The 23,046-nt window shown below is 40.6% G+C and overlaps 1 protein-coding gene and 1 pseudogene across 5 annotated transcripts in view; one reads left to right on the plus strand and one right to left on the minus strand.

Moving 5' to 3' along the window:
* The window catches only part of RAVER2 (ribonucleoprotein, PTB binding 2), an 88,462-nt gene extending 76,217 nt beyond the window's left edge, over nucleotides 1–12,245 (minus strand). For 2 of the 5 annotated variants that reach the window (XM_045835343.1, XM_045835341.1), the window contains exon 1: nucleotides 11,874–12,243. In XM_045835343.1, coding sequence (XP_045691299.1) covers nucleotides 11,874–12,140 — 267 coding nt within the window. In that variant the 5' untranslated portion in view covers nucleotides 12,141–12,243. Of the gene's footprint in view, nucleotides 1–11,873 lie in introns of all 5 variants that reach the window. The other 3 variants (XM_045835342.1, XM_045835340.1, XM_045835344.1) reach the window with 2 other exon arrangements.
* A 5,010-nt stretch (nucleotides 12,246–17,255) lies between these two features.
* On the plus strand, nucleotides 17,256–17,704 carry LOC123816549 (annotated as a pseudogene).
* The last annotated feature ends 5,342 nt before the right edge of the window (nucleotides 17,705–23,046 follow it).

Genomic DNA, 23,046 nt, shown 5'->3' on the forward strand with positions numbered 1-23,046 from the left:
TATAACCTTATTTGATTACTTCCATAGAGTCTCCATTTCCAAATACAGTCACAGTGGGAGTTAGGGCTTTAATGTATGAATTTGGAGAAACACAAACATTTAGTCCATAACAGGTACCTTCATGAAATAGCTGATTCTAAGGCTGAAGAACAGAAAGTACAAAATAAGCTACAACATCTTGTTGTGTCGAAATCAAGTTTAAGAAGATGATCTAGGAGCCTTGAAGAGGCCTCACTGCCCAAATGTGAAATCTATGGACATCAAAATACTCCCAGTAATGGAGTATAGCCCACAGAATAACATGGGAAACCATGAGCCTACTTTTTATATAAATGAATAAATGAATAAATTGAACACTTGAAGGCAAACAGAATTATTTACAGTCTTAATTAAAGTATCTCCCCTCAAAAGCCTTATTATTTAAAAAGGAGAAAACCTTCCCTGGAAAAGCTCAGTGGGTATCACTTAATTAAGTAATTAATTTGAGAGTGGGGAAGGAAGAGGGTGGGGGAAGGAGAGAGAGACAGAGACAGAGAGAGAGATGTGAGAGAGAAGTATCGAATGATTTCCTCCCGTACACGCCCCACCAACCAGGAATCGAACCTACAACTTAGGCATGTGCCCTGACCAGCAATGGAACCTGCAACCTTCTGGTGCACAGCACAACACTCCGACTGAGCCATACCAGCCAGGGCTTGCCAGGTGCTACTTTAATAAAAGTCAATCAAAATGATCAAAGTTAATTTTATCAACAATGACACAAATCTAAAACATGCACCCCCCTATAGTATTCCTGCCAACGATACACAACTTGAATCTAATCATGAAGAAACTTCAGACAAACCCAAACTGAAGGACAGTCTACAAAATGGCCTGTAATCTTCAAAGGGTCAAGGTCATAAAAGTGAAAGACTGAGGAGTTGTTCCAGAGTGAAGACAACTGAAGAGACATGACAACAGAGCACAATACTCGATTCTGAAGCCACTCCTTCCACTAAAAAAGGTATCAATGGGACAACCGGCAAAACTTAACCACAACCTGAGGATCAGACTGAACATTTTGACTTTCATGGTAGTCATGTAGGTTATGTCGGAGAATGTCCAAATTTGTAGGAATCGCACAACACTCAGGGTGGTAGGCCATCAGGTCAGTGCTACTCTCACCTGGCTCAGGAAAAAAAGTTATTTGTACTGTACAGTCCTGCACCACAATATAGTGTTTGAGTTGGCGATGGGCTGCACCTACCATGGGGGTCCCGTAAGGTTATAAAGGATCAGAAAAACTCCCATCACGTAATGACGCTGTAGCCCTTCTAACAGCACAGCGCTACCTACGCACAACTCCTACGTTTGTGATGCTGGTGCAAACAAATGCACTGTGACACCAGTGTTGTGTGTACAGCACACAGCACATAGCATTTGATAACAAACAACATCTGTAACTGGTTTTTGTGGTTACCAGACTACACTTTTTATCATTATTTCAGAGTACCTATTCTACCTATAAAGTTTGTAGTAAATGGTACGCTGCAGTAAATGGCACCTGCAGCAGCCTCATGCATCACACATTTGCTATGCTCTGAATTTGTACCACTTTTCTCTTGTGCTTGATTTAATCTGTACAGTGACACACTGTACAGGTTTGTAGCCTAGGAGTGGTAGGCTGTACCGTACGGTCTAGGCATGTAGTAGGCTCTATCATCTAGGTTTGTGTATGTGCACTCGGTGATGCTTGCAAAATAATGAAACTGCCTTATGACACGTTTCTCAAAGTGGCTGTAGTGTACTTACAGTTTTTCTGTAGGCTTAGATTATTTCAAAATTTGAAACTTCAGATTCATGTCTAGATCAGGTGGCTAAAAACCTACCAGTAATAAAATCTGAGAACTGGAGACTAATCTGGAATGAAAAGCAAGCACTTAAACTTGCAGGTAATAAAAGATCCAAAGTCCAGGAAGTAAAGGCAAGCTGGGAACTAAGAGCAGATAATCACTGTGAGCAAAGGTAGAAAAACTGAGTAGCTGGGGCGAAGGGGGTGGGGGGCGCTGGGTGTGAGGAGGTAGCAGGAAGAGAGACAAAACTATACATACAAATACAGGCTAAAACAAATTCAATGAATTCTAATGCTATTTGGGCATTCAGGTGTTAACAAATGTTTAACAGAAAGCTTCAAACACACAAAGAAAATGTATAAGCATAGGGAAGAGGGAAATAAGTTCACAAATCTAAAGATAATGATGGTAAACAAGCACAAAATTAAGCACCAAATGCCTGGAAAAACAAGTTTAGGTACTCAGTGAGTGAGGGACTCACAAATCTAAAACAAAATGTTTTTTCTTAGTAACAAATACTTATTGTGAAGAACACTGAACAGAAAAGAATAGTAGTCTTGACATGTTGCAACAAGAAACATTCTTTGCATCAGTCTTTGACTTTTAATAAATGTTAAGAAGGAAACGGTAAATATAATTCCTTGTAAAGCTTCTAGGAAAACCTTTTTTTAAAAACTTCTTTCATTTTGCTCAGATTTCTTTTTTTTTTTAAGATTTTATTTATTTATTTTTAGAGAAGGTAAGGGAGGAAGAAGAGAGAGACACATCAATGTGTGGTTGCCTCTCGAGCACCCCTACTGGGGACCTGGCCTGCAACCCAGGCATGTGCCCCAACTGGGAATTGAACTGGCGATCCTTTGGTTTGCAGTCCAGTGCTCAATCCACTGAGCCACACTAGCCGTGACAGGAAAAACTTTTGGTGTCATCTTTTGTTTCAGGCACAGTGTGCTGGGGGACCAGAGAACAAGGAACTTGTACATCAAACATGGAGCAACACAGGTGACTTTTTAAGAAAGAGTATTAAGGAGGCCAATTTATATTCTTGCCCAGTGGAAGATCATCCCACCTATACCTAAAACTGCCCACAGCAGTTTTTGATAAAATTCTTCTCAAGAAGCAGCTTCAGATCTGCTTCAGTGGTCCGAACACAGCTGAAGTCCCAACAACATGATGAAAATCACATTGGTCTGGAATGTGCTTCTCAACCTGGTCTACAATCCCCAGTGAGATCAGGGATAAATTACAAGAGTTCCATAATCCCTTAAAATTACAAGCAAAATTTTACATGCCTATGAATATTAGCTTTTTTTTAGGGAGGGTTTACAGCTTTCAACTAAGTCATAGGCCATATACAATTGACTGAATAATTTTTAAGTGAACTGAGTAACTTCACTGTCAAAAAAGAACAGAGTCTCACAATGCAAAATTTGTTCATTTTACCAACCAATCCTGAGAGCTTGCTGCATGTCAGAGAAAATTAATAGAAGTACAACATTTCAGAACACAAAGGTGAAATGAAATTCCCCTTCTGTTTTAAATTTCCCCTGGAACAATGTGTCAGGTTCTAGGTTTCACATTGATGATACAAAGTTAATTATACGATCACTGTCTTTTGAAACACAATACAGCGTGTACACAGGGGAACTGCAGCGTAGGGTAAGGTACAAGCACTGGAATCCAATGTTATTTCTTCTCTGTTCTACCACTAATCAGCTGAATTACCTTGAACAAATATCTTGACATTTATTTTGCTTCTCTATTTCTCTATCAATTAAAATGGAAATAAAAAATTGTGATCCCACGGCTTTGAAGTGAAGATTAAATATAATATAAACAAAATACAATATACAGTGCCTGGCAACAATAGGAAGCCGATAAAGATTATTTTTATTACAGCTATCCAGAAGAAAGAAATTTGTTCTGGCTGAGGGATTACTGGGAGATCTCAACTAGACAACCATGCTCAATTTTGGGTGCCACATTTTAGGAGATGCAATGATAAAGTGATAGTGGTATGTGTTCAGAGAAAAACACAGGGTGGAGCAAAAGTAGGTGTACAGTTGTTCATATGGAAAATAATACAATAATGAATAAATAATGATAATGGGCTGGACAAAAAGTTCATGTTTGTTTTGTTTGTTTTTTTTTTTTTTCATAAAAATAAAAGGTGTATTTTTCATTTTTACCAATAACTTTACTTATCTGGATATTTTGACTATGTCGGCTATCTCCCACCTGGTATAATACTGACTGTTCTCAATTAATGTCTCAATTTGATCGCTATCAACTTCAACTGGTGTACCAAACTGGGGAGCATTGTCCAATGAGGAAACTCCAGCGTGAAACTTTGGGAACCACTTTTGACATGTTCAATCAGTCACAGCACCTTCTCCATACACTGCACAAATCTTTATTTCTATCTCAGTTGCATTTTTACCTTTCTTAAAATAATAAAGCATAATACACCAAAGGTGTTGCATATTTTATTCCATCTTCAATATTAAAAGAGCTACACAAAAATTCACGAATTTCGGTAAGTTTAATTCACACTGGTGTGACAGCTGTCATACAATACAATCTAACAAAATTTTTTCAAATGAAGTAAAGACAACTAAGCGCTATTAGAGCCATCTTACAGAAAAAAAACCAAAAACAATGAACATTTTGGCCAACCCAATAAGATGGTTAGGAAACTCATGTCCTGAAAACTAGTGTTTGAAGGAACTGAAGTTATAAATCAAAAAAGAAACTACCATAAATTCTCTATGTTACTGGAGGAGAGAAACTGAATCAAGAAATCAAAATTTCAGAGAAACAGATGTTACATATTCAATATTAATACGAACTTTATAACAAAGAAAGCTGAAGATGGAGTAAAATACCTTACAAAGCAATGATCTCTTTGAAACTAAAGGTGTTAAAATGTGCTAGAATTCATGTGCTGAGGACTCTGTAAATTGAATTCATGTATTAAGCAAAATGCTTAGATGAAATGTCTTTTACTGACGTTTCCAATACTGATACTTGTTTTTTAATTAAAAATCTATATTAGTTAGGATACTACTGGTTAGTAACATAAAACCCAACTTGAAATTAATAAAATGATAAAGGAAATTTAGTGGCTTTCATAACTAAGAAATCCAAAGGAAGACAAGCTTCAGATATAGCTTGATCAAGGCTCCACCTCAGCTTCCCTACTTTTCCTATCCCCTCCCAGGTCAGTTATCCTTTGGATGTCTAGTCTGTCCTCAGACTGTCAGCTGCAATCAGGGTGATATGTCTCTCACTCATATGCAGTGGGAAGAAAGAAAATCACTTACCCTAATGGCCAAACAAAAGTCCTAGGCTTCTCTGTTACACCAGGCTGAAACCATCAGTATGGCCAAAGGACCATTTACTCACTGGCTCAGTTCCAGGCTACCGCCCATCTTTTAATGAATTCTAATGACAGAAGGGAAAAATCTTGTTTGTTCATTTATGTCACCCCTACAGATGGGGAGAGGGATAAACCCACACAAATCATTTAGTTGCTAAATAATGAGGGAGGAGGAGGTCCTCAAAGGAAAATCTGGGTGCTGTTAGGAAAATCAAGAGGGCAAACGGAGACTGAGTAGGCAACAGTACCAATCCCAGCAAAAAACAGATGGCACACTCAAAAACAAGGTGATTGGAGAAATTTTTTTACAGAGACTACCTACAAAGGTTTGGTGGGAGGAAATCCCATTATTAGCAACAGTCTTCTACAACCACCAGGCCTAAGGAGGAAAGGGGAATGAATGATTACAGCAAGATGAAGAGCTTAGCTGCATGGAAAACACCACTGGAAAGAAACCTTGCAAGCCCTCTGAAAGAGGAAACAGCCAAGTCACAGTAACCTGGTAGAAAGGGAGCTGGGTGAGCAAGTGCTCCTTTCTCTCCCCTCCACCCTTTGATCTCCCACTAGTGGATCTGGCCAAGTGCAACCAGAAACCAGAGGATGAGAAAGCCTTGTCAGTGCACTCCCCAGTACAGGTTAGTCTCCCAGGACACAGAACTGGTAAGAAGGGTAGAGACAGATGTGGAGGAACAAATGTAAGATATCCAGCACAGGAACCGAGGATGATTCACTGCAGATAATCATGAAGCAAGAATACAGACGAGTGTTCAATCTTCCCATTTCCCTCGTAGTACCCCTCTCAGTGCCTGGTCCCCTTAGAATAAGGCAATTGCCTCTTTAAGCAAACAAAATACAAACAGAGCCAAAGTCCCTAGTAAGAAATTTTATAATCCTAAAATTTAGATAATTTTGTTTTCTTTATTTACATTTCCTCATTTGCTTGCTTCAGCTCTGCTGAGTATAGTTAAGCAATACAGCTTTTGTCCACAGATAAGAAATAAGCTCTGGAGGCCCATAAGGGTCACTAGCTATAAGGCAGGGAAGATAAGAATTAAGAGACAAACTCAGGAGGTTAGTGATAGGGACCCCTTTTGTTGAATAGTGCTCCATCAGAGTTGATCTCATTTAATGCTTCCCTGATCTGTATCTTGTTTATTTAAAGAGCAATTCCCTTAAATGCAGCTCCTTCTTGAGCCTCTAACAAAAGATACAAGTGTACCCATCAATGATTTCAAGCTGGGAGAGCCTCTGCTCTGGAAAAAGTTGATTAGATATTATTGCACTATTTAATCTTACACTTCAGAAGCATCAGAACCTAAATAGATGTTAAAATGCTAGCTGCCAAAACTAAATGCCACCTACCATATTCTTTCTATAGAAAAACATGTTGCAAGTCCAAAATTAATTTGTAAGCATTAGGAAATGGTCTATAAATCACGTGAGACTTCTTTGGACTGCCTATTAACACACCTAGCGTTGAGATGCTAGCCACAATGTGCTCCTCTTCTGGAATGCTTTCAGAGCAGAGAAGAACATGCACAGCTGCAACACTTTAAGAATTTCTGCCAAGACTAAAAACTTGGAGCCAGTGGAGTCGCAGAAATCGAGAAGGATATTCTTCCAGCAGCTTTCAGTGCCCTTACTACCTTGGAAAAAGGGTATTAAAACCCATGGAAAAGAAGTAAAACCCATAGTCAGTTCTGATTAACTACATTAGAAAAGAAAGTATAATACATAATTTTTAAGTAGTATAAACTACACTAAGAAAAGTAACTTCTGGAAGTAAGCAAAATGGCATTCTCGATGGAAAAAAAAAGAATAATTTCCAAATCTGAAAACATCCCAGTACTGTCAGAAAAGTGGTAACAGCCCTCCTTTAAAAAGAGGCAACAATACTGAATACATTGTTATACAAAACAAATAATGTGTATTTTTCTTTTCTTTTTTAAAAAAGATTTTATTTATTTATTTTCAGAGAGAGGGGAAGGGAAGGAGAAAGAGAGGGAGAGAAACATCAATTGGTGGTTGCCTCTCATGTGCCCCCAACTAGGGACCTGGCCCGAAACCCAGGCATGTGCCCTAGACTGGGAATGGAACCGGTGAACCCTTAGTTCACAGGCTGACACTCAATCCACTGAGCCACACCAGCCAGGACCAAATAATGTACATTTTTCAATCCCACAGTTAAAGAACACAAAGCATGTAAGAAAATTCTGTTGTTCTTTGAAATATAAAAGAAAAATTGGACTAGGCAGCTTTCAAAAAGAAAATCAACCAGGTTCCTACGTTTGGTGGTTTGTTATTCTAAAAAGCACCTGATTAATAATACTATGCTTTCAAATATGCCTCTGTGAATTGATCATCAAGCTTCTCAATTAACTACCACAATAGACTACCTTGAAATGAAAGTTAATAATGCACAAAGTGAGACAATAGAATGTTTCTTCTATTACTGGATCTTGGCTATTAGCCCTAAGCACTTCACACTTTTTTCTAATGATACAATAAAATCTCTTTTCGATTTTACCATAAACACAACAAAAATAAAACACATATACATACATCCAACATGTAAGAAAAAAACTGAGTGAACTCAAGTGATACAGGAAATATACACCACTGTTCTCTCCATTTGGAAACCCCAGTAATAATGCTATTGAAACACAGAAAGATTAACCATAAAAATAAATAATTTCTAGAAATGCAATAAAAAACACACATCACAGCATTACCTTAACTAACCGTAATTCTAAATTCAGAGTTGCAAAAGATTATTCACATACATACACAATAGCTATTCTGAATAAGAACCAATGTTCACAACATTGCTAGTATTCACTATAATTATAATTATAAATATTATTTACAATAAACTAATCACTATAATTACATTCCAAAAACACTTAACATTCAAAGACATCACTATAAATATCCAAATCATAGTAGTATGAAGAACTTGGGGATCTAGGTATCTTATAAAACTACAGTAGAATCCAATGCAGGACTAAGAAATGAGAGTAAAATATAGGCAGGGGCCAAGTCACAAACTGCCTACAATCTTAGATTTCTATCCTGTCATGTCATGCTTTCCAGCTTGAGTTCTAAGTGCTTCATGGTAACATAGGAATATAAAAAACTATCAGTTAAATATAATGTATCTTCCACAAGTGTAAGTTTGTGGGAAAAAAATGCAGAGGGAAGTTTAATAAGTCTAAGTTACTGTTTTTATATTAAGTCCAGTTGTACTAGAACATAAAATTATGATTTTTTCCAACAGAATATGAATCTTCAAAGAAATTTCATTCTTACAGAAAGCTGACTCAGATTCACTATTCCTTACAATTTGAGGAAAAGAGACAAACTGATGAACAATTTAAGGAAAGTTTGAGAAGCAGTGCCAGGAATTCGGAGTCAAAGGATTTTTTGCTTGTTTTTTTAAAGTTGGAGAGTGACATCAGATTTGAGCTTTGAGAAGCTCTCTTAAGGGTCAGTGAGCAGGACGGGTTAAAATCTAAGGGACAGGACCATAGTGAGGGTAGACAACAAAACAGAAAATTGGTAACAGTCTGTTTAAGAGATGAAAAGGACATGGGCTACAAAATCACAGAGTGCTCGGAGGCTTCGAGAAAGCAGGGGGATGGCCAGGCGGTACCGACACTGGATGGACTGCACAGCCACTGTTCAAGGAGACAGCTTCTGAGAACTTATTAGTAGAAAGGTGTTCTTTTTTTTTAGAGCTAGTATTTCTAAGGCATTGATATATGTATCTTTAAAAGCTCCCACTTAGAAATAATACTTCCAGTGTGCCGTGTAATCGTAGGTACAAAGTTGTGAGATGCAACTGTAAATCTGTCATACAAAAAATTAAACAATATCTGAGTAAGACTGATAAAAAACTATGTTTAATAAAGATAATACCTGTATTTTCGAAAAGTAAAAAAAAAATTATTGGGCTCCTACAAATCAGTTACCATTGTAGCTTTTCTGAAGACATAACCGTAAAGCATGCAAACTAGAGTTAGGAATGGCTTTGATCCTTAAAGGGATATTTTAGAGTAAATGAATGAATACACACAGATTCTTCTAGAGAAGATCAAGAATTTTAGTATTTAAAATATCTGATTGCTTACAGCTAAACAAAAAGTAGTAACTTTTTAAAAACCATCTTAGTACTTTCGTAAGAAGAAAATAAGGCTAAAAGGCACAAAATAAAGTTAAACCTTCATTATAAGTTGTCAGTGAAATGCAGCCTAAGAAACAAACATTAGAATTGTTAAGAAAAAAGATAAAATACCAAAATCCTTGCTGAATATATTCACTCAAATATTACAACTTGAGAAAAAGTGGATGAAATAAATATTAACTTGATTGGACAAGTAAAAATAGCAATTCCCAATTGGAAGAATCTAAAGAAATGACTTTCTTTTAGAAACTAGAATTCTTCGGTCCGTTCTCCTTATTTACACAACACAGATCACTGACAGTTATGACTGTAATCAAAAAACTAGCAAAGGTACAAGTTCAAAAGATGATCAAAACTCAACACTTCTCAAACAAATGTTATTTGTAATCAAACACTGATCTGTTTAGATTTTGAAACTACAAATCAGAAATATCGAAAACATTTTATTATCAATATAAAAATCATAGAAAAAAATTCTAGGACAAATCTGGGTCTCTAGGTCCTAACAACTTTTGGGGGGGGGGGGGGCTTTTAGAAAAAGAAGCTTCAACTCTCAAAAAACATGGCATGAGACTTTAACTTAATATAAAAATGTAAGATGCTTGGTGGTAAAAGAGTCGCCTAGATATACAGGTCTTATACCAATTTTATTCCATAGTTTATGCTTGCTACCTTAGAGAACATCCTAAGATTTAGGCTAACCATGAGTTCATAGCAGAGAACAAATATCTCAAAAATACAAATCAGTGTACTAATTCTCGTAAAACCTCCTGCCATCACAGACACCAGGTAATTAAAATTGTTCCTTTTATTAGACGCTTGATCTATTTTTTCATGTCTCTTGAGAAGGGCAGTAAGAAAAAACAAAGCAAGACTACATAGAACTGTCTAAAATTTGGGATCTAAGTATTTTCAGAATGCAAGAAAAGTGTGACAAAAATATATGCCATTCTGCAAAGGAAATCAACACACATCTCCATCTCTCTTCTCCCAGATCATCTACACACACAGCTGCTATTTCTTCAATTTGCTTTTTAAAAAATGCCATCTGCCTCTACCAAGCCTCCCTGTTTCTGAGCTCCCTTGCTCTCCTCTATTTGCATGGGGCGAGAAAGGTGCTTCTGTGAAACTGCTCCATTACAGGTGTCCTTATAAGCAACATCCCAAGACATTACCGACCTGACGGGACGTGGAAGGCTACCACAGACTTTTCTACATTGATTTTTGGAACAAAATGGCCCCCAATGTATATAGGTATATGGTTCGAAGGTTATATGCTTACATTTATTGTGAGAGGCTAGATAAGGTCTAATTACATAGTAATGAGGTCCTAGTCTCATTATTTTATGGATCACGGAGGAACTGCCCTGCAATATTCAACAGCCAAACCACTTGCAATTCCCTGCCTCCGTTACCGGAGAACTACACGCACTGGCCAAAATCTACAACTACCAGGACAGCCCACCCTCCCATCCACACAGATATATAAATTAAAGTTATATATGAAATGTAGACAATTAAGAAACCCTGAAAAATCAAAGACAAGATCTCTCTCGGTAAAACAAAAATACATAGGTATACGTACGCACAGGAAAGAGAGAAGGATAATACCCCATGCTAACAACGGTTACATTTAAGTATCAGAAATACGGGTGATTTCAATTTCCCCACTTTTCGCCTCTCTGTATATTCTTGCTTTTCTGAATACAACTGAATATATAACCTCGGCAATGCGGGGCGGAGGCGGGGGGTTAAATTCAGATCTTCTAACCTCAAAGCAACAGTTTTTTGGACCATAGACGCAAAGTTGCCTATCTTTAAGCTTCCTCGGAGTCACTAAGGGATAAATCTTCCAGCAGTTGGCATGCAGAAAACGGCTGCAAGGCTTTCCAAGGCGGAGTGATAACCTCTTTATTCCAGAGCCTTAGCAAACTGAAGGGGCAGAGTTGTTTCATACAAACTTGGTCAAGTGCTTCAGCAATAGGAAAACTCACTCCTAGCTCTCCAGTGAGGCCGTGCCCTCCCCCCATAGCACACCCAAGTCCGGAGGACCCGAGGCGGGACCCTCCGCCCCTCTCAAGGTGCTCCCAAAGACTAGCACCCCAAAACTGAGCTCCACACTCTCCTTCATCTACTTGCTCCCCGACCCCTCCCCCCATCACACACCCAAGGGGCCACAGCAGAAGGAGTAAGCGGACCGGACTTGGAGGCAGACGCCCCCGATTCCGGTGACCTTGGACTAGCCGCAGCGCCTCTCGGAGCCTCAGTTTCCTATTCTGCCACTCTTACAGGGTGACCTCAGGCTCAGAAACCCAGGTTGGGGGGCGAAAACTACGAACCGTTCTTTAACACTGCACCGACCCCCTCCACTCCCAAACGCTCCAGGCGTCGGGCACCAGCCTGGACACCTCGGGGGCAGCTTCTCTCCAGAGCCCAGTCCAGGTGCCCCCGGGACGCGTCGCCTCCCTGCCCGGTCCCGTACCTGGCAGTTGCTGTCCTGGGGCAGGTTTTTAACCAGGATTTTCCTGCGGTTACTCAGCTCCCGGTGCATCCGCTGCAGCCGCGCGGCCACCTCCTCCGAGTGCAGAGCGGAGGGCGCGGGGCCGCGGGCGTCCTCGCAGGTCTCCGCGGAGGGGCCGGCCCCGCGCAGCCCCAGCCCCGGCCCCGGCCCCGGCCCCGGCCCCGGCCCCGCCGCGCAGCCCAGGCCCGCGCCCCCCTCGCCGCCGCCGCCGCCTCCCGCCGCCGCCATCTTCCCGGCGCCCCGCGGATGGCTGCGGGTTCCTCGGGAGGCTCGAGGGGAAGCGGAGAGAGAAAGCGGGAGGAGGCCCGGGCGGGGGCGAGGCGGGCAGAGGCCCCGGAGTGGGCCCAGGCGCGGGGAGGGGGAGGGGGAGGGGGAGGGGGAGGCGGCGCCGCAGCCAGCAGCCGGCGGGCGGGAGCGGAAACCTGAGCGCCGAGGAGGGGCCGAGAACTACCTCGTGGGCACCTCCCCCTCGGCCCCCCGGCCCGGGAGACCGGGCCGCGCCCGCCCACCGGGCCGGAGACACCTGTGCGGCGCGCGCGCTCCCTGTCCTGCGGCGCGTCGGTGAACTTTGAGGGTGGGGCTCAGGGGCTGCGCCCCCGCGCCGGCAGCTTCCCGAGGGGCACGCGAATCCCAGGCGCCGGTCCCCGCGCGGCCTCCCGGTGGGACAGCGCACGCCCCTCGAAGTTCCCGCGCCGGGGCTGCAAACGCAAATGCAGTCACCCCAAACCTGGGGAGGCACCCTGCTCCGGACCGGAACCCTTCTGCTGTGCACACTTGGCGAAAAAGTTTTAGTTTACAATAAAAAATAAAATTTGAGATTTTGTAGGGAGGACAAGGAGAGATTCCGGAGGAGATATATTTTTGGAAATACCTCACCGCAAAGAATTTTCCTAGCTGTGTGTACGAGAAAGCCAGTGCCCGTCACTCGCCCCTCCGTTCCTTGTGTACGGGTCCTAAGACGTATAACCTGTGTGGTTGCATGTGCAACAAACAGCAGTGCTGAAACCAAGTGTAAAATGAGAGAAGAGCAGAGGGCTAGAGAACACGCTAGTGGAATATCATTTTAATTGAAACTTATAAGGAGAGTTGTATTGTAGAACTATTCTTAGTCAAAGTGATGTTATCAGGTCAAACAATCGGGCAGCCTTTGTCACCAAAGTGACTATCAGCAAGGAGGAACTTGTATCTTAAGTGTGTAGTGTGCAAATACAGGAGGGGGAGGGGGAGGAAGTTTGCTTAGCACTAATATTATTCCACAGAAAAACTATTAAGTAAATGTAAAAAACCCAAAGTATTTAAAAATATTACATATTCAGTACTCACACCGTGCCCCCAGGTATTTCTAAGTACTTTACATATATTTTACTTACTCTTCACAATAATCCAGTTTTAGTCAATGTTCTATTTTTCTCATTTTACATATGAAGAAATGGAGTCTTGTCTGATTAATTCTCAAGCCCAATGCTCTTAATTATATAAAGAGATTCATCTGTAACCCCAGCATAATGACTGCTAATATTCCTGAATTTATTCTCTGCCAGTAGATACTTGTATCATTAAAATGATTCTGCAGTATATCTATGTTCATAGCAGCACCAACCATTCCCAACAGCCAGAGTGGAAACAATCCAAATGTCCCTCTACCAATGAACAGAAAAATCATCGCATATACATACAATGAAATATTCTGCCATAAAAAGGAATAAAGTACTGCTATAAGGCAAATGCACCTCAAGCATTAAGCTAAGTGAAAGAAGACAGACACAGAAGATCACATATTGTATGATTCCATTTACATGAAATACCCAGAATAAGTAAATCACTGAGATAGAACACAGATGGGCAAGGAGGGAATGGGAAGCAACTACATAGTATGTACAGGTTTCCTTTCAGGCTAATGAAAATGTTTTGGAACTAGACAGGAGTACAGTGAACCAAGAAAGTGAATATACTAAATAGCCACTGAACTGTTCACGTTAATAGTTATGTTATGTGAATTTTACCTCACAAAAAATTTTAAATGATATTCTGCAGTTTACAGGTTCATTGCCTGCCATTTAAAGTACATTTATTTTCTAAGCCTTTTCCTATGTCAATATAATTGAGCATCGTTGTTTTTCATGGCTGCATACTATTCTATGTAAAAATTACCATAATTTCCATCATCAATCTTCCAGTATTAGATATTTTTATCTATTGTGAAGAGCACTGAAATGAATACCTTTGTGCCCATATCTGCAGTCTTAATTGTTCCATAGAATAAAGAACTAGAAGCAAAACTTCTTTGTAAAAGAATAAGTATATTTAAAGATTTTTGATGTGTAGTTCCAAACCATCTTCTTCAGTTTTCCCTATCACAAACATTGTCTGACATTGTGCATTTCTCTGTTCGCATCCATAATAATTTGGTGTCAAAATAACATCTCATTTTGTTTTAAATTTTATGCCTTGATTTAAAAAGTTATAAATTTTAAATTCCATTAAGATTTTGTTTTGTAGGCTGAAACATTCTGAGAAGTATATTCTTTTAAGTGGGTAGGAAGTGTGAATAGCCTTAGCATATGCTCTGACCTGGAGTCAGTCATTAAGTTTCAGAACATGTATTTATCCAAACGAGTACTGTCTTCTTGACAAACATTTATTAAATGTCTCTATGTGCCAGACAATATATGCAAAGGCACTAATTATACAGAAATAATGAAATAAGGTTTCTGTGTGATAGGGGCTCAGTTTCACTAAGAGAAAATTATGTAGTAATTATACGTAAACATGATAAATATGTGAACAGAAATGCCAGAAGCATCCCTGGAAAATAGTGATCTCAGTCCAATTTTAGTGACTGCTTTTCCTGAGAATACTTTTCACACTGCTTTTCTGTTATTGACTTCAGGCTCTATGGCAAATTCTTCTGCATGGTTTCTGTGGTAGTGAGTGTTCATCTCTTAGAGATTGGTTTGACTTTTGCAAATAATTAAATGTTATTGAAAGCCAAGTTTGGCGAATGAATCAGAGCTATATTATGCTTTGGGGATTATGATTATGTAATGGGGGGGTTGGGGCCTTAAATGGGACATGATTACAATGTTATGAAGTTATTAAACCAATTTTATTAAGTGGCTACTTAGACTTGATCCCACTCCTTGAACAATATTGCTTTGTCCTGTATGGTGGAGGTTTTCAAATTTTTAACCCAATGCAGTGGGAAATAAATACCGCAGTGGGAAATATATTTTCCATCACAACCTAGGAAGCCCATACAACAGACAGTTGAAACAAAGATTCCACAAAACAATATACACTTACCTGATACAGCACACTCTAGTATTGTTCATTGTATTATATTCCTTTTTTTAATTGCTAGAGTGTAACCAAATTGATTTCATGTGCCATGCATGAGTTATTATGTTTTGATAAACACTGCTCTAGCTTTCAAATCAACTATCTTATTACTTTGGATCAACTGTTTTCAAGGAATTCAGAGAGGTAATAGAGCCTACTGATTTTTAACTCATTTAACTGCATTGATTATTATTGCCACATGAAAGAAGTGGATGGAAAGTGCAAAGATGTGGAATGCTACTATAATTCTGAAGAGTTCCTCTAATGCAAGGTTTTAGCCTGACTCTCTAAAAAGCAGCTTCTGCAGCAAATTAAAGAAATGTTCTAATCTGAATCTGGAATACATTCAATCATCAAACTGCAATACATTTACCAATACCCACAGGTAATTATCATGATCTCTATAATTGCCTCTTCTTAAAACATGAGCCATGTGATTACTTTTGCCTTTATTTTTAAAACTATTAGTGGTTATTTTGCATATTTTTAAAGCCCTGAAATTGGGAAAAATGTTGGAGAAGTTGAATAAGTCCCAGTTAATAATAACAATAATAATAATACAGCCTCTTGTATCCAAACAATCTTATGCTTACATATTATGAAAATGTAATACAAACAAATTGAGTATGTGAAAAGACCTTGTAAACTGTAAGAATGATACTTTTAGTTATCATTTACTCATTCATTGCTATATATTGGTTGCCTACAATGTAATGGGTACTGTAAAACACACCAGATTTGATTGATTTCTATTCAGAAATGGTCCTTTTCCTGGAGAAAGTAATTGCAATTCAGGAATTTCAAATTTGGCATGACAAATACTATGAATAAAATACTCTTAATAGCATGAGAGTGTTTGAGTTTGACTTCAGGGAAGTTATCACAAGGAGGGGGTCCTTGAAGGACAAGGAGTTTTCTAGATGATAAGGCTCATGTACTGAAACAGGGAGCAGAAAGACCCAAAGGCATCATCCAAGAGGCTGGCATGTCCACGAAATAATAAATTGGGTATTAATTACAGCTGTGCTACTTTCCGGATCGTAGCAGGGAATGCATGAGAAAGGCAGAAGATGCCATGCCATGCTAAGAGGTTGATTCCATTTTAAGTCAATGCATCAGATTTAGTTTTTTAAAAAAATAATTCTGACAATAATGGGGAGAATGAATTTAGCAGGTCTGATGTCAGGGAGACAAATTAAACATCTTTTGAAACAAAGTAGAAACATTTGAGGGCTTGTCCAGGAGTAGATGGATAATAAGTGCATCAGGCTTGACATGGGTTACCTGAGTGATCTACTGTAGTAAATGTACAGAGCTTTTCATAGGTTAAGCTTTTATTCTTTCTTTCTTTTTTTGTTCATAGTATTTAATTTTAAACCCTATAATCAACATGGGATGTAGCTAGTATGTACCTATTTACCAATGAGGAATCAAAGGCAGAGAAAGTAGCTTGTCCAGTCACATAGCAGACAGGGGCCACGGAATTCCAAGGCAAATGCATCTGATTTTGGAGCCCAGATATGTGAATCTGTGTAATTACAGCTGGAGGAAGGGCTGGATTTGTGAGGTTTTTTTTTTTCTGAGAGAACACAGTAGAGCAAAGTAGAAGCGGAATACAGCGATGGAGGGAACAGGGTCAGGAATTAAAATACCTGCATTCAATTCTGTGTCACAGAAGCAAGCTATTTAAAGCCCATGAGAGAATAACTCAAATGCACTAAGCCTCAGACTCTTCATCTCACAATAACAGCACCCACAAGGCTGTTGTTAGAGGCTATTATGAGAATTAGATGAGGTAACATATAGAAAGGGCTTTGGCAAAGTGCTTAGCTCAAGGGCTAGATAAAAAGGCAGTCATCATAATACCAATGGCAATTACAAAAATATTTATTAATGATCTGTAAAAGTTTTGGTGACTTATTGGGTGTCCACGCAGAGAAAGAAGTGAAGAACGGACTCTCTTCCACAGGAGGCCCACATACGGCCATGGCTGCAGGGGCAGCCATGTCTCTGGCGGTTCTTGAGAAGTCCTAGCACATTTTGAGAGCACTCAATACCCATATTGATGGGTGACAGAAAATAGGCTTTGCCATCACTGCAGTGAGGGGTATGGGACAAGGATATGCTCACGTGGTGTTGAGGAAAGCAGACACCGACCTCACCGAGAAGGCAGGAGAGCTCACAGGGGATGAGGTGGGAAGGGTGATTACCGTTGTGCAGAACCCACGCCAGTACAAGATTCCAGACTGGCTTTTAACAGACTGAAGGATGAATAATACAGCCTGGTCCTGGCCAATGGTCTGGACAACAAGCTCCGTGAAGACCTAGAGCGGCTGAAGAAAATTCAGGCCCACAGGGGGCTACGCTACTTCTGGGGTCTTCATGTTCAAGGCCAGTACACCAAGACCACAGGCTGTGGGGGTGGTACTGTGGGTGTGTCGAAGGAGAAATAAATCTCTAGGCCTTGTCTGTTAATACAGAATTTATGCAAAATAAAAAGAATGGCATCAAGGTTTCTAATATGAGAGATTAGATGGACAGTAGTGCTGCAGCTAATGAGGGAACAGTTTAGGAAATAAAGATACCGAGCTCAATTTTGGCATTGAACACTGTGGAATATCTAGACAAAAGCACCCAGTAGACAGTCTAAAACTTGTTAGAGAAGCAGGTAGTTTTAAAGAAAGGAGACTACATGAGATCACTTGGACTGAGTACATAGATTGAAGGAGAATTCCAAGAAGCAGGATGGTAGAGAACAACATTTAAAGGCCAGCAGGGAAAAAAAGTGGGGGGTAGTTGGCAGTCCTGTTTAGACTCTGCTTATACTACTTATGTGTCCCGCCCATGTAAGGAGAGCCAGGTAAAAATGCAAAAGTTGTCTGGCAAACATGGTCAGATTACACTGGGTATTGTTCTGCCTATTCCTCTCGTCCATTACCTTAATGGCGTCCTGTAGCTCCTAATCCTTGGTTCCTGCTCTTTTATGGGTTCTGGCACATCCTCTCCTTGGCTCTGGTATCTCCACAATATTGAATTTGGTTTTTGGTTTTTGTTTTTTTTTACTTCGCTTCCTTTTTGGATCACAAGCTAAACTGACTCACTATTCACTCCTTCCTGCTACTGACCTTGCATTCCATGACACACCAGCTGTAAAAGAAACCAAAATCAGAAAGAAAAAATAAGGGACTAAAAATGAACTAGAAAGAGTGGCTTCCAAGACAGCAAGCAGGCAAATTGTTTCAAGAAGGAGAATGGTCAGCTTGTCAACCCAGCACAGAGGGAAGATAGAATGAGAGCAGAAAGAAGTTGGATTTGGCAGTCAGGAAGCTCCACGGTCTTTGAATGAGAGCAACTTGAAGAAAGTGGTAAGGACAGAGGCAACTTTTAACAAAGGAATTGGCAAGATAAACTTTATAGCCTCTAATTTTCTCCAGGTAGCAGAAAGATCATCCTCTGATAGGTTTTAGCAGGAAATTAAAATTTGTAATCCACGTAGGTGATTCACGTACATTCAATTCTCACAACCACCATCTGGAGTGGGAATTATTATCCCTGTGTTATACAATATTTCTAAAGTTATGAAAGATAACCTGAAAGTTATAAATATCTAAACTACAGATATTTCCCTTGAACCTTGAATTGTATAATACGAAAAGAATTTTACTCTTTGCCATTGAAGTTTAGATTCTCTTGAAGCCCTGCTTCCTGAATTACAGAAGTCTAAGTAAGTAGTGCACTTTCTATAAAAACGTAATTTTTAAAACTGGGAGCTATGAAATTATAGAAAGAGCCATGCAGCAGGCAGTGTGAATATTTGAAAGATAATAAAGTATAACCCAGCTATAGAGCAGAGAAACACGTCTTTTCAAGTGATAAAGTTTTTATGTAGAATGGAGGAACTTACCATTTAAGCAAGTGACATTTAAAAGTCATTTTGTTGAAAATCTTTTTTAAAGATTTTATTTATTTATTTTTAGAGAGAGGGCAAGGGAAGGAGAAAGAGAGGGAGAGAAATATCAATGTGTGGTTGCCTCTCACATGTCCCCACTCTGGGTGGCCTGGCCTGCAACCCAGGCATGTGCCCTGATTGGGAATCGAACTGGCAACCCTTTGTTTTGCAGGCTGTCACTCAATCCTCTGAGCTACACCATCCAGGGATGTTGAAAATCTTTTTAAAGTAGATATGTTAAGGAGCACATATTTACTTCTTAAAACAAATGATACTCAACCTGAATTATCTTTTTAGTGATGAATTCAATAATAGAATAATTGGCTTCTGGGTATATTGAAGATTATAGGATGATTTCCTCCTGCATTAAGCGACTTCATAAAGTTATGCCTTCTTAATTCTTGTGTCCGCTTTTTGTAGATATTTTGTCTCCTTCCTTGTCAATGCTTATATCTCATGGCAGCCCATGTATTCACACAGACTCATTCATACCTGTTGTAATATTAAACCAACGCACCAAATCCAAATACAGATAAATAAGGTGAAATTTGCACATGCCCATCCTTATTCTACAAATGTTCCTTGGGAGGCTCCCATTCCATTTCTACCTGACCTCCTGGTCTTGGCTTCTTTTCTTTCTGCTTCTGTCACTCAGACTTGATTGTGACAGTGTGCCACTCAGCTCTCCCTTGAGAAGCACAGGAATTCAGCTAGCTGCTTTATGTAGCTCCAGGTCTGCAGTTTTCACACTGAGGCCATCCTCCCTCCAGGAAGCTCCCAGCCAATGACTAAATGCAGTCAGTGGGGCTACTATAGCTGGGCCATCTCTGTCTCACACAAGATTCCTCTGTGGGCCGTCTTTGCTCTGGGATGTCCTACCTAGTCAAGACTTTCCCAGGGCTGCACTGCAGCACAGGGCTCTTCCTACCTAATCCTCTTCTTCCCTCTCTTCTTTCACAAGTGTCTGACTTGCTTTGTGGCTTGAAGGCTTTCCCACCTACTCTTGCTCCACCTCCCCTTTTATCCTTCAGAGATGTTTTCCTAATACATCATATGCATACCTAATTGTGGCTTGGTATCTGCTACTCAGAGGACCCAGCTGACACAGTTGGTAAAAAAACAAACAAACCAAAAAAATGGTCCAAGAAAGCAGGCAGTCAGTCAAGTTAGGTTCACTCATGGTTGGCTGGCAGGTAGGTCCTCATCCCAAGTGGAAGGTAGGAGACAGGTAGTCCTTCACACAAGGAAGCCCCATAAGTGCTGAGAATTTCACTACTGGTGACCTGGGAATGCATCCTAGTAGAGGGGAGCAGTTTTGCTAGCTTGAAGATTTAGCTACTTGAAAGATATGGGGGGAATAATAGTGCTTGCAATTATAATAGTGTTCACTGGGTATTTTAAAGTTCTATTGATGCCTTACAGAGGGACAATGAGAAACTGAGAAATAATGAAACAGTAAAAGACATGGCGTGAGAGACAGGGAGCCTATTTAACTGGGAGCAATTTCTTGAACAACTGAGTTTAACACCTTTGCAAGGACACGCCCCTCCCTCAGGGAGTGGGGCAAACTCAAGGTAGGATGGCTCTTAGAAGCCTGGAAAAGGTGGTGGCCCCTGCTGAGGAAGAAATGCCTGAGTTTTCATGGCAGATGTTAGAGGAAGGAATAAAAATGCTGTGGGAAGGGGTATGCTGCAATAAATTCATCATGTGAAGCCAGAGGGCCCACCAGAGGATTGCATTCCACATCAGGGTCCAGAGCACACACCATTCTCCAGGCTACCAGGCCTGGAGAATGCAGTGGTGGGAGGGGCACCGGCATCAGTAAATCATATTTCGGCAGCTCTCCTTGCAGGTCAGGGATGAAGCTGTTACAGATTTGTGTTCATTAATAGCAATGGGAGTGATAGCTCTCCAGAATAATAGAAGCCAAATAACAAAGCTTAACTGCCAGAGGCCAGGGGGCCACCATTACTGGAACTCCCAGCAAAGCTGGAAGAGCTGACAAGGAGGCATGAACCACAGGAAGCTGTGGAAATGGTTAATAGAATTTGGGGCCCCTAGGGGTAAAATAGAAGGGCAACAAATGACAATGTCCTTTAGCATCTATAATCAGAAACAAGCAAGATCCAAGAAGCAGGAGGCTAAGGGTCCAACACAAATCTTAATTCCTTGCTCAGTTCCTGGACCTGAGACAATGTGCAGATCCAGAATGCGGTGACTGAGAGTTGGCCGCGTCCCAGGAAGGAAGAACGCTGCAATACTGTGACAACTATTAACCATAATGACTTCCCCAGTCCTGCCCCAAATGAACCTACAGTTATTTACTCAGGTGGATAGGCACAAAGAAAAGGACAATAATCACATACATTTAGGACTTCTGGACACACTTTCCTAGCTGACATTGATATCTATAAACCTAAAGTGTCATCACAACCCCATGTTACAGTTGGGGCTTTGGGACCCAGTACTATATGCAATTCTGGCTGAAGTCTCACTTACAGTGGGTCCACTGGGTCCATAAACCCAGTTGGTGGGCATTTTACTCATCCTTAGTAAAAAAAAAATTAGGGTATCATTCATTGAAATTTGATTCACTTTGTTCCTTGACTAGTAGAATGAGAACGATCATATTGGAAGAGTCTCTGAAACAACCACCTCCCCAAGTCATGGGAGTGAATCAAAAACAGCATTGCATCCCAGAAATGATGGCAGATATTAGTACCCTGTGATAATGAACTTTATGTGTCAACTGGGCCACAGTGCCTAGATATCTGATTAAACATTATTCTGGATAGTTCTGTAAGGGTATTTTGGGGTGAAGTTTCCATTTAAATTGGTAGAATTAAGTGGACTGCCCTTCACAGGGGTGAGGGCCAGTCTCACTCTTGCTGCCTCAGAATATCCAACCTACCAGCAACAGAGAGCAACACTGACACCTGATAGGGCACTACTCCTCAAGGCGACCAACAGCCACTTGGTGTCTTAAGCTTTTCTGTCCTGGAAGGGCCAGCAGTTCATCCTCACAGTGGTAGACACCTATTCTAGGCCTGGGTCTGTCTTCTCTGCCTAAAGGCCCTCAGTTAACATCAATATCCAGGAGTTTACACAATGGTTGATTCATGGGCACAGAATTCCATATTGCACAGCATCTGACTGGGGAACCCACTTCACAGAGAGGCAGGTACAAGAGTGGGCCCTTGACCATGGAGTCCAGTGATCCCTCACCACCCTAAAGTAGCCAGCCTGATAGAATGTTGGAACAGCTTACCAAGGCATAGCTGAAAACCCAACTCAGAGACAATACACTGAAAGAATAGGGTGATATCTAGAACACAGCACATACAGTAAATCAGAGACCTCTCCATGGTACTCTGAATGAAAGAATATATGAGAACAAAGTACCAAGGGAGGAACAATTGTGGCCCCCTTACCATCACTCCCAGTGACCAATTGGAGGGCATTTTGCTTTCTTTCCCTATAACTCTGAGCTTGGAGAGAGTGAGGTTCTCACTCCCCAAAGGAGCATATTCTTTCTAAGGGGACAGTAAAGGTCCTATTTAACTATATATTATAGCTACTGCATGAGCATTTGGACTTCCTGTGTCCGGTAGCCAGCAGGCAAGAGGTCACCATCTTCATGGGGGTAATAGACCTAGAACAGCAGAAGGAAGTAAGGCTGCGCTTCCGCAAGTTGATCATTTGGGTGCCTCTTTTATCCCCTCAACCAATGATAACCATGAATGAACACAAGTTCCAACGATGGCCTGAGAAGATATTGATTGCCAAGGAATCAGCTTCTTCTGGAATAAAGGTCTGGCTCACACCACTGGGTGAGCCACCAGGACT

The sequence above is a fragment of the Phyllostomus hastatus genome, unplaced genomic scaffold (assembly GCF_019186645.2).
Source record: "Phyllostomus hastatus isolate PE091 unplaced genomic scaffold, TTU_PhHast_1.1 phas_contig_209, whole genome shotgun sequence".
Taxonomy (NCBI): Eukaryota; Metazoa; Chordata; class Mammalia; order Chiroptera; family Phyllostomidae; genus Phyllostomus; species Phyllostomus hastatus.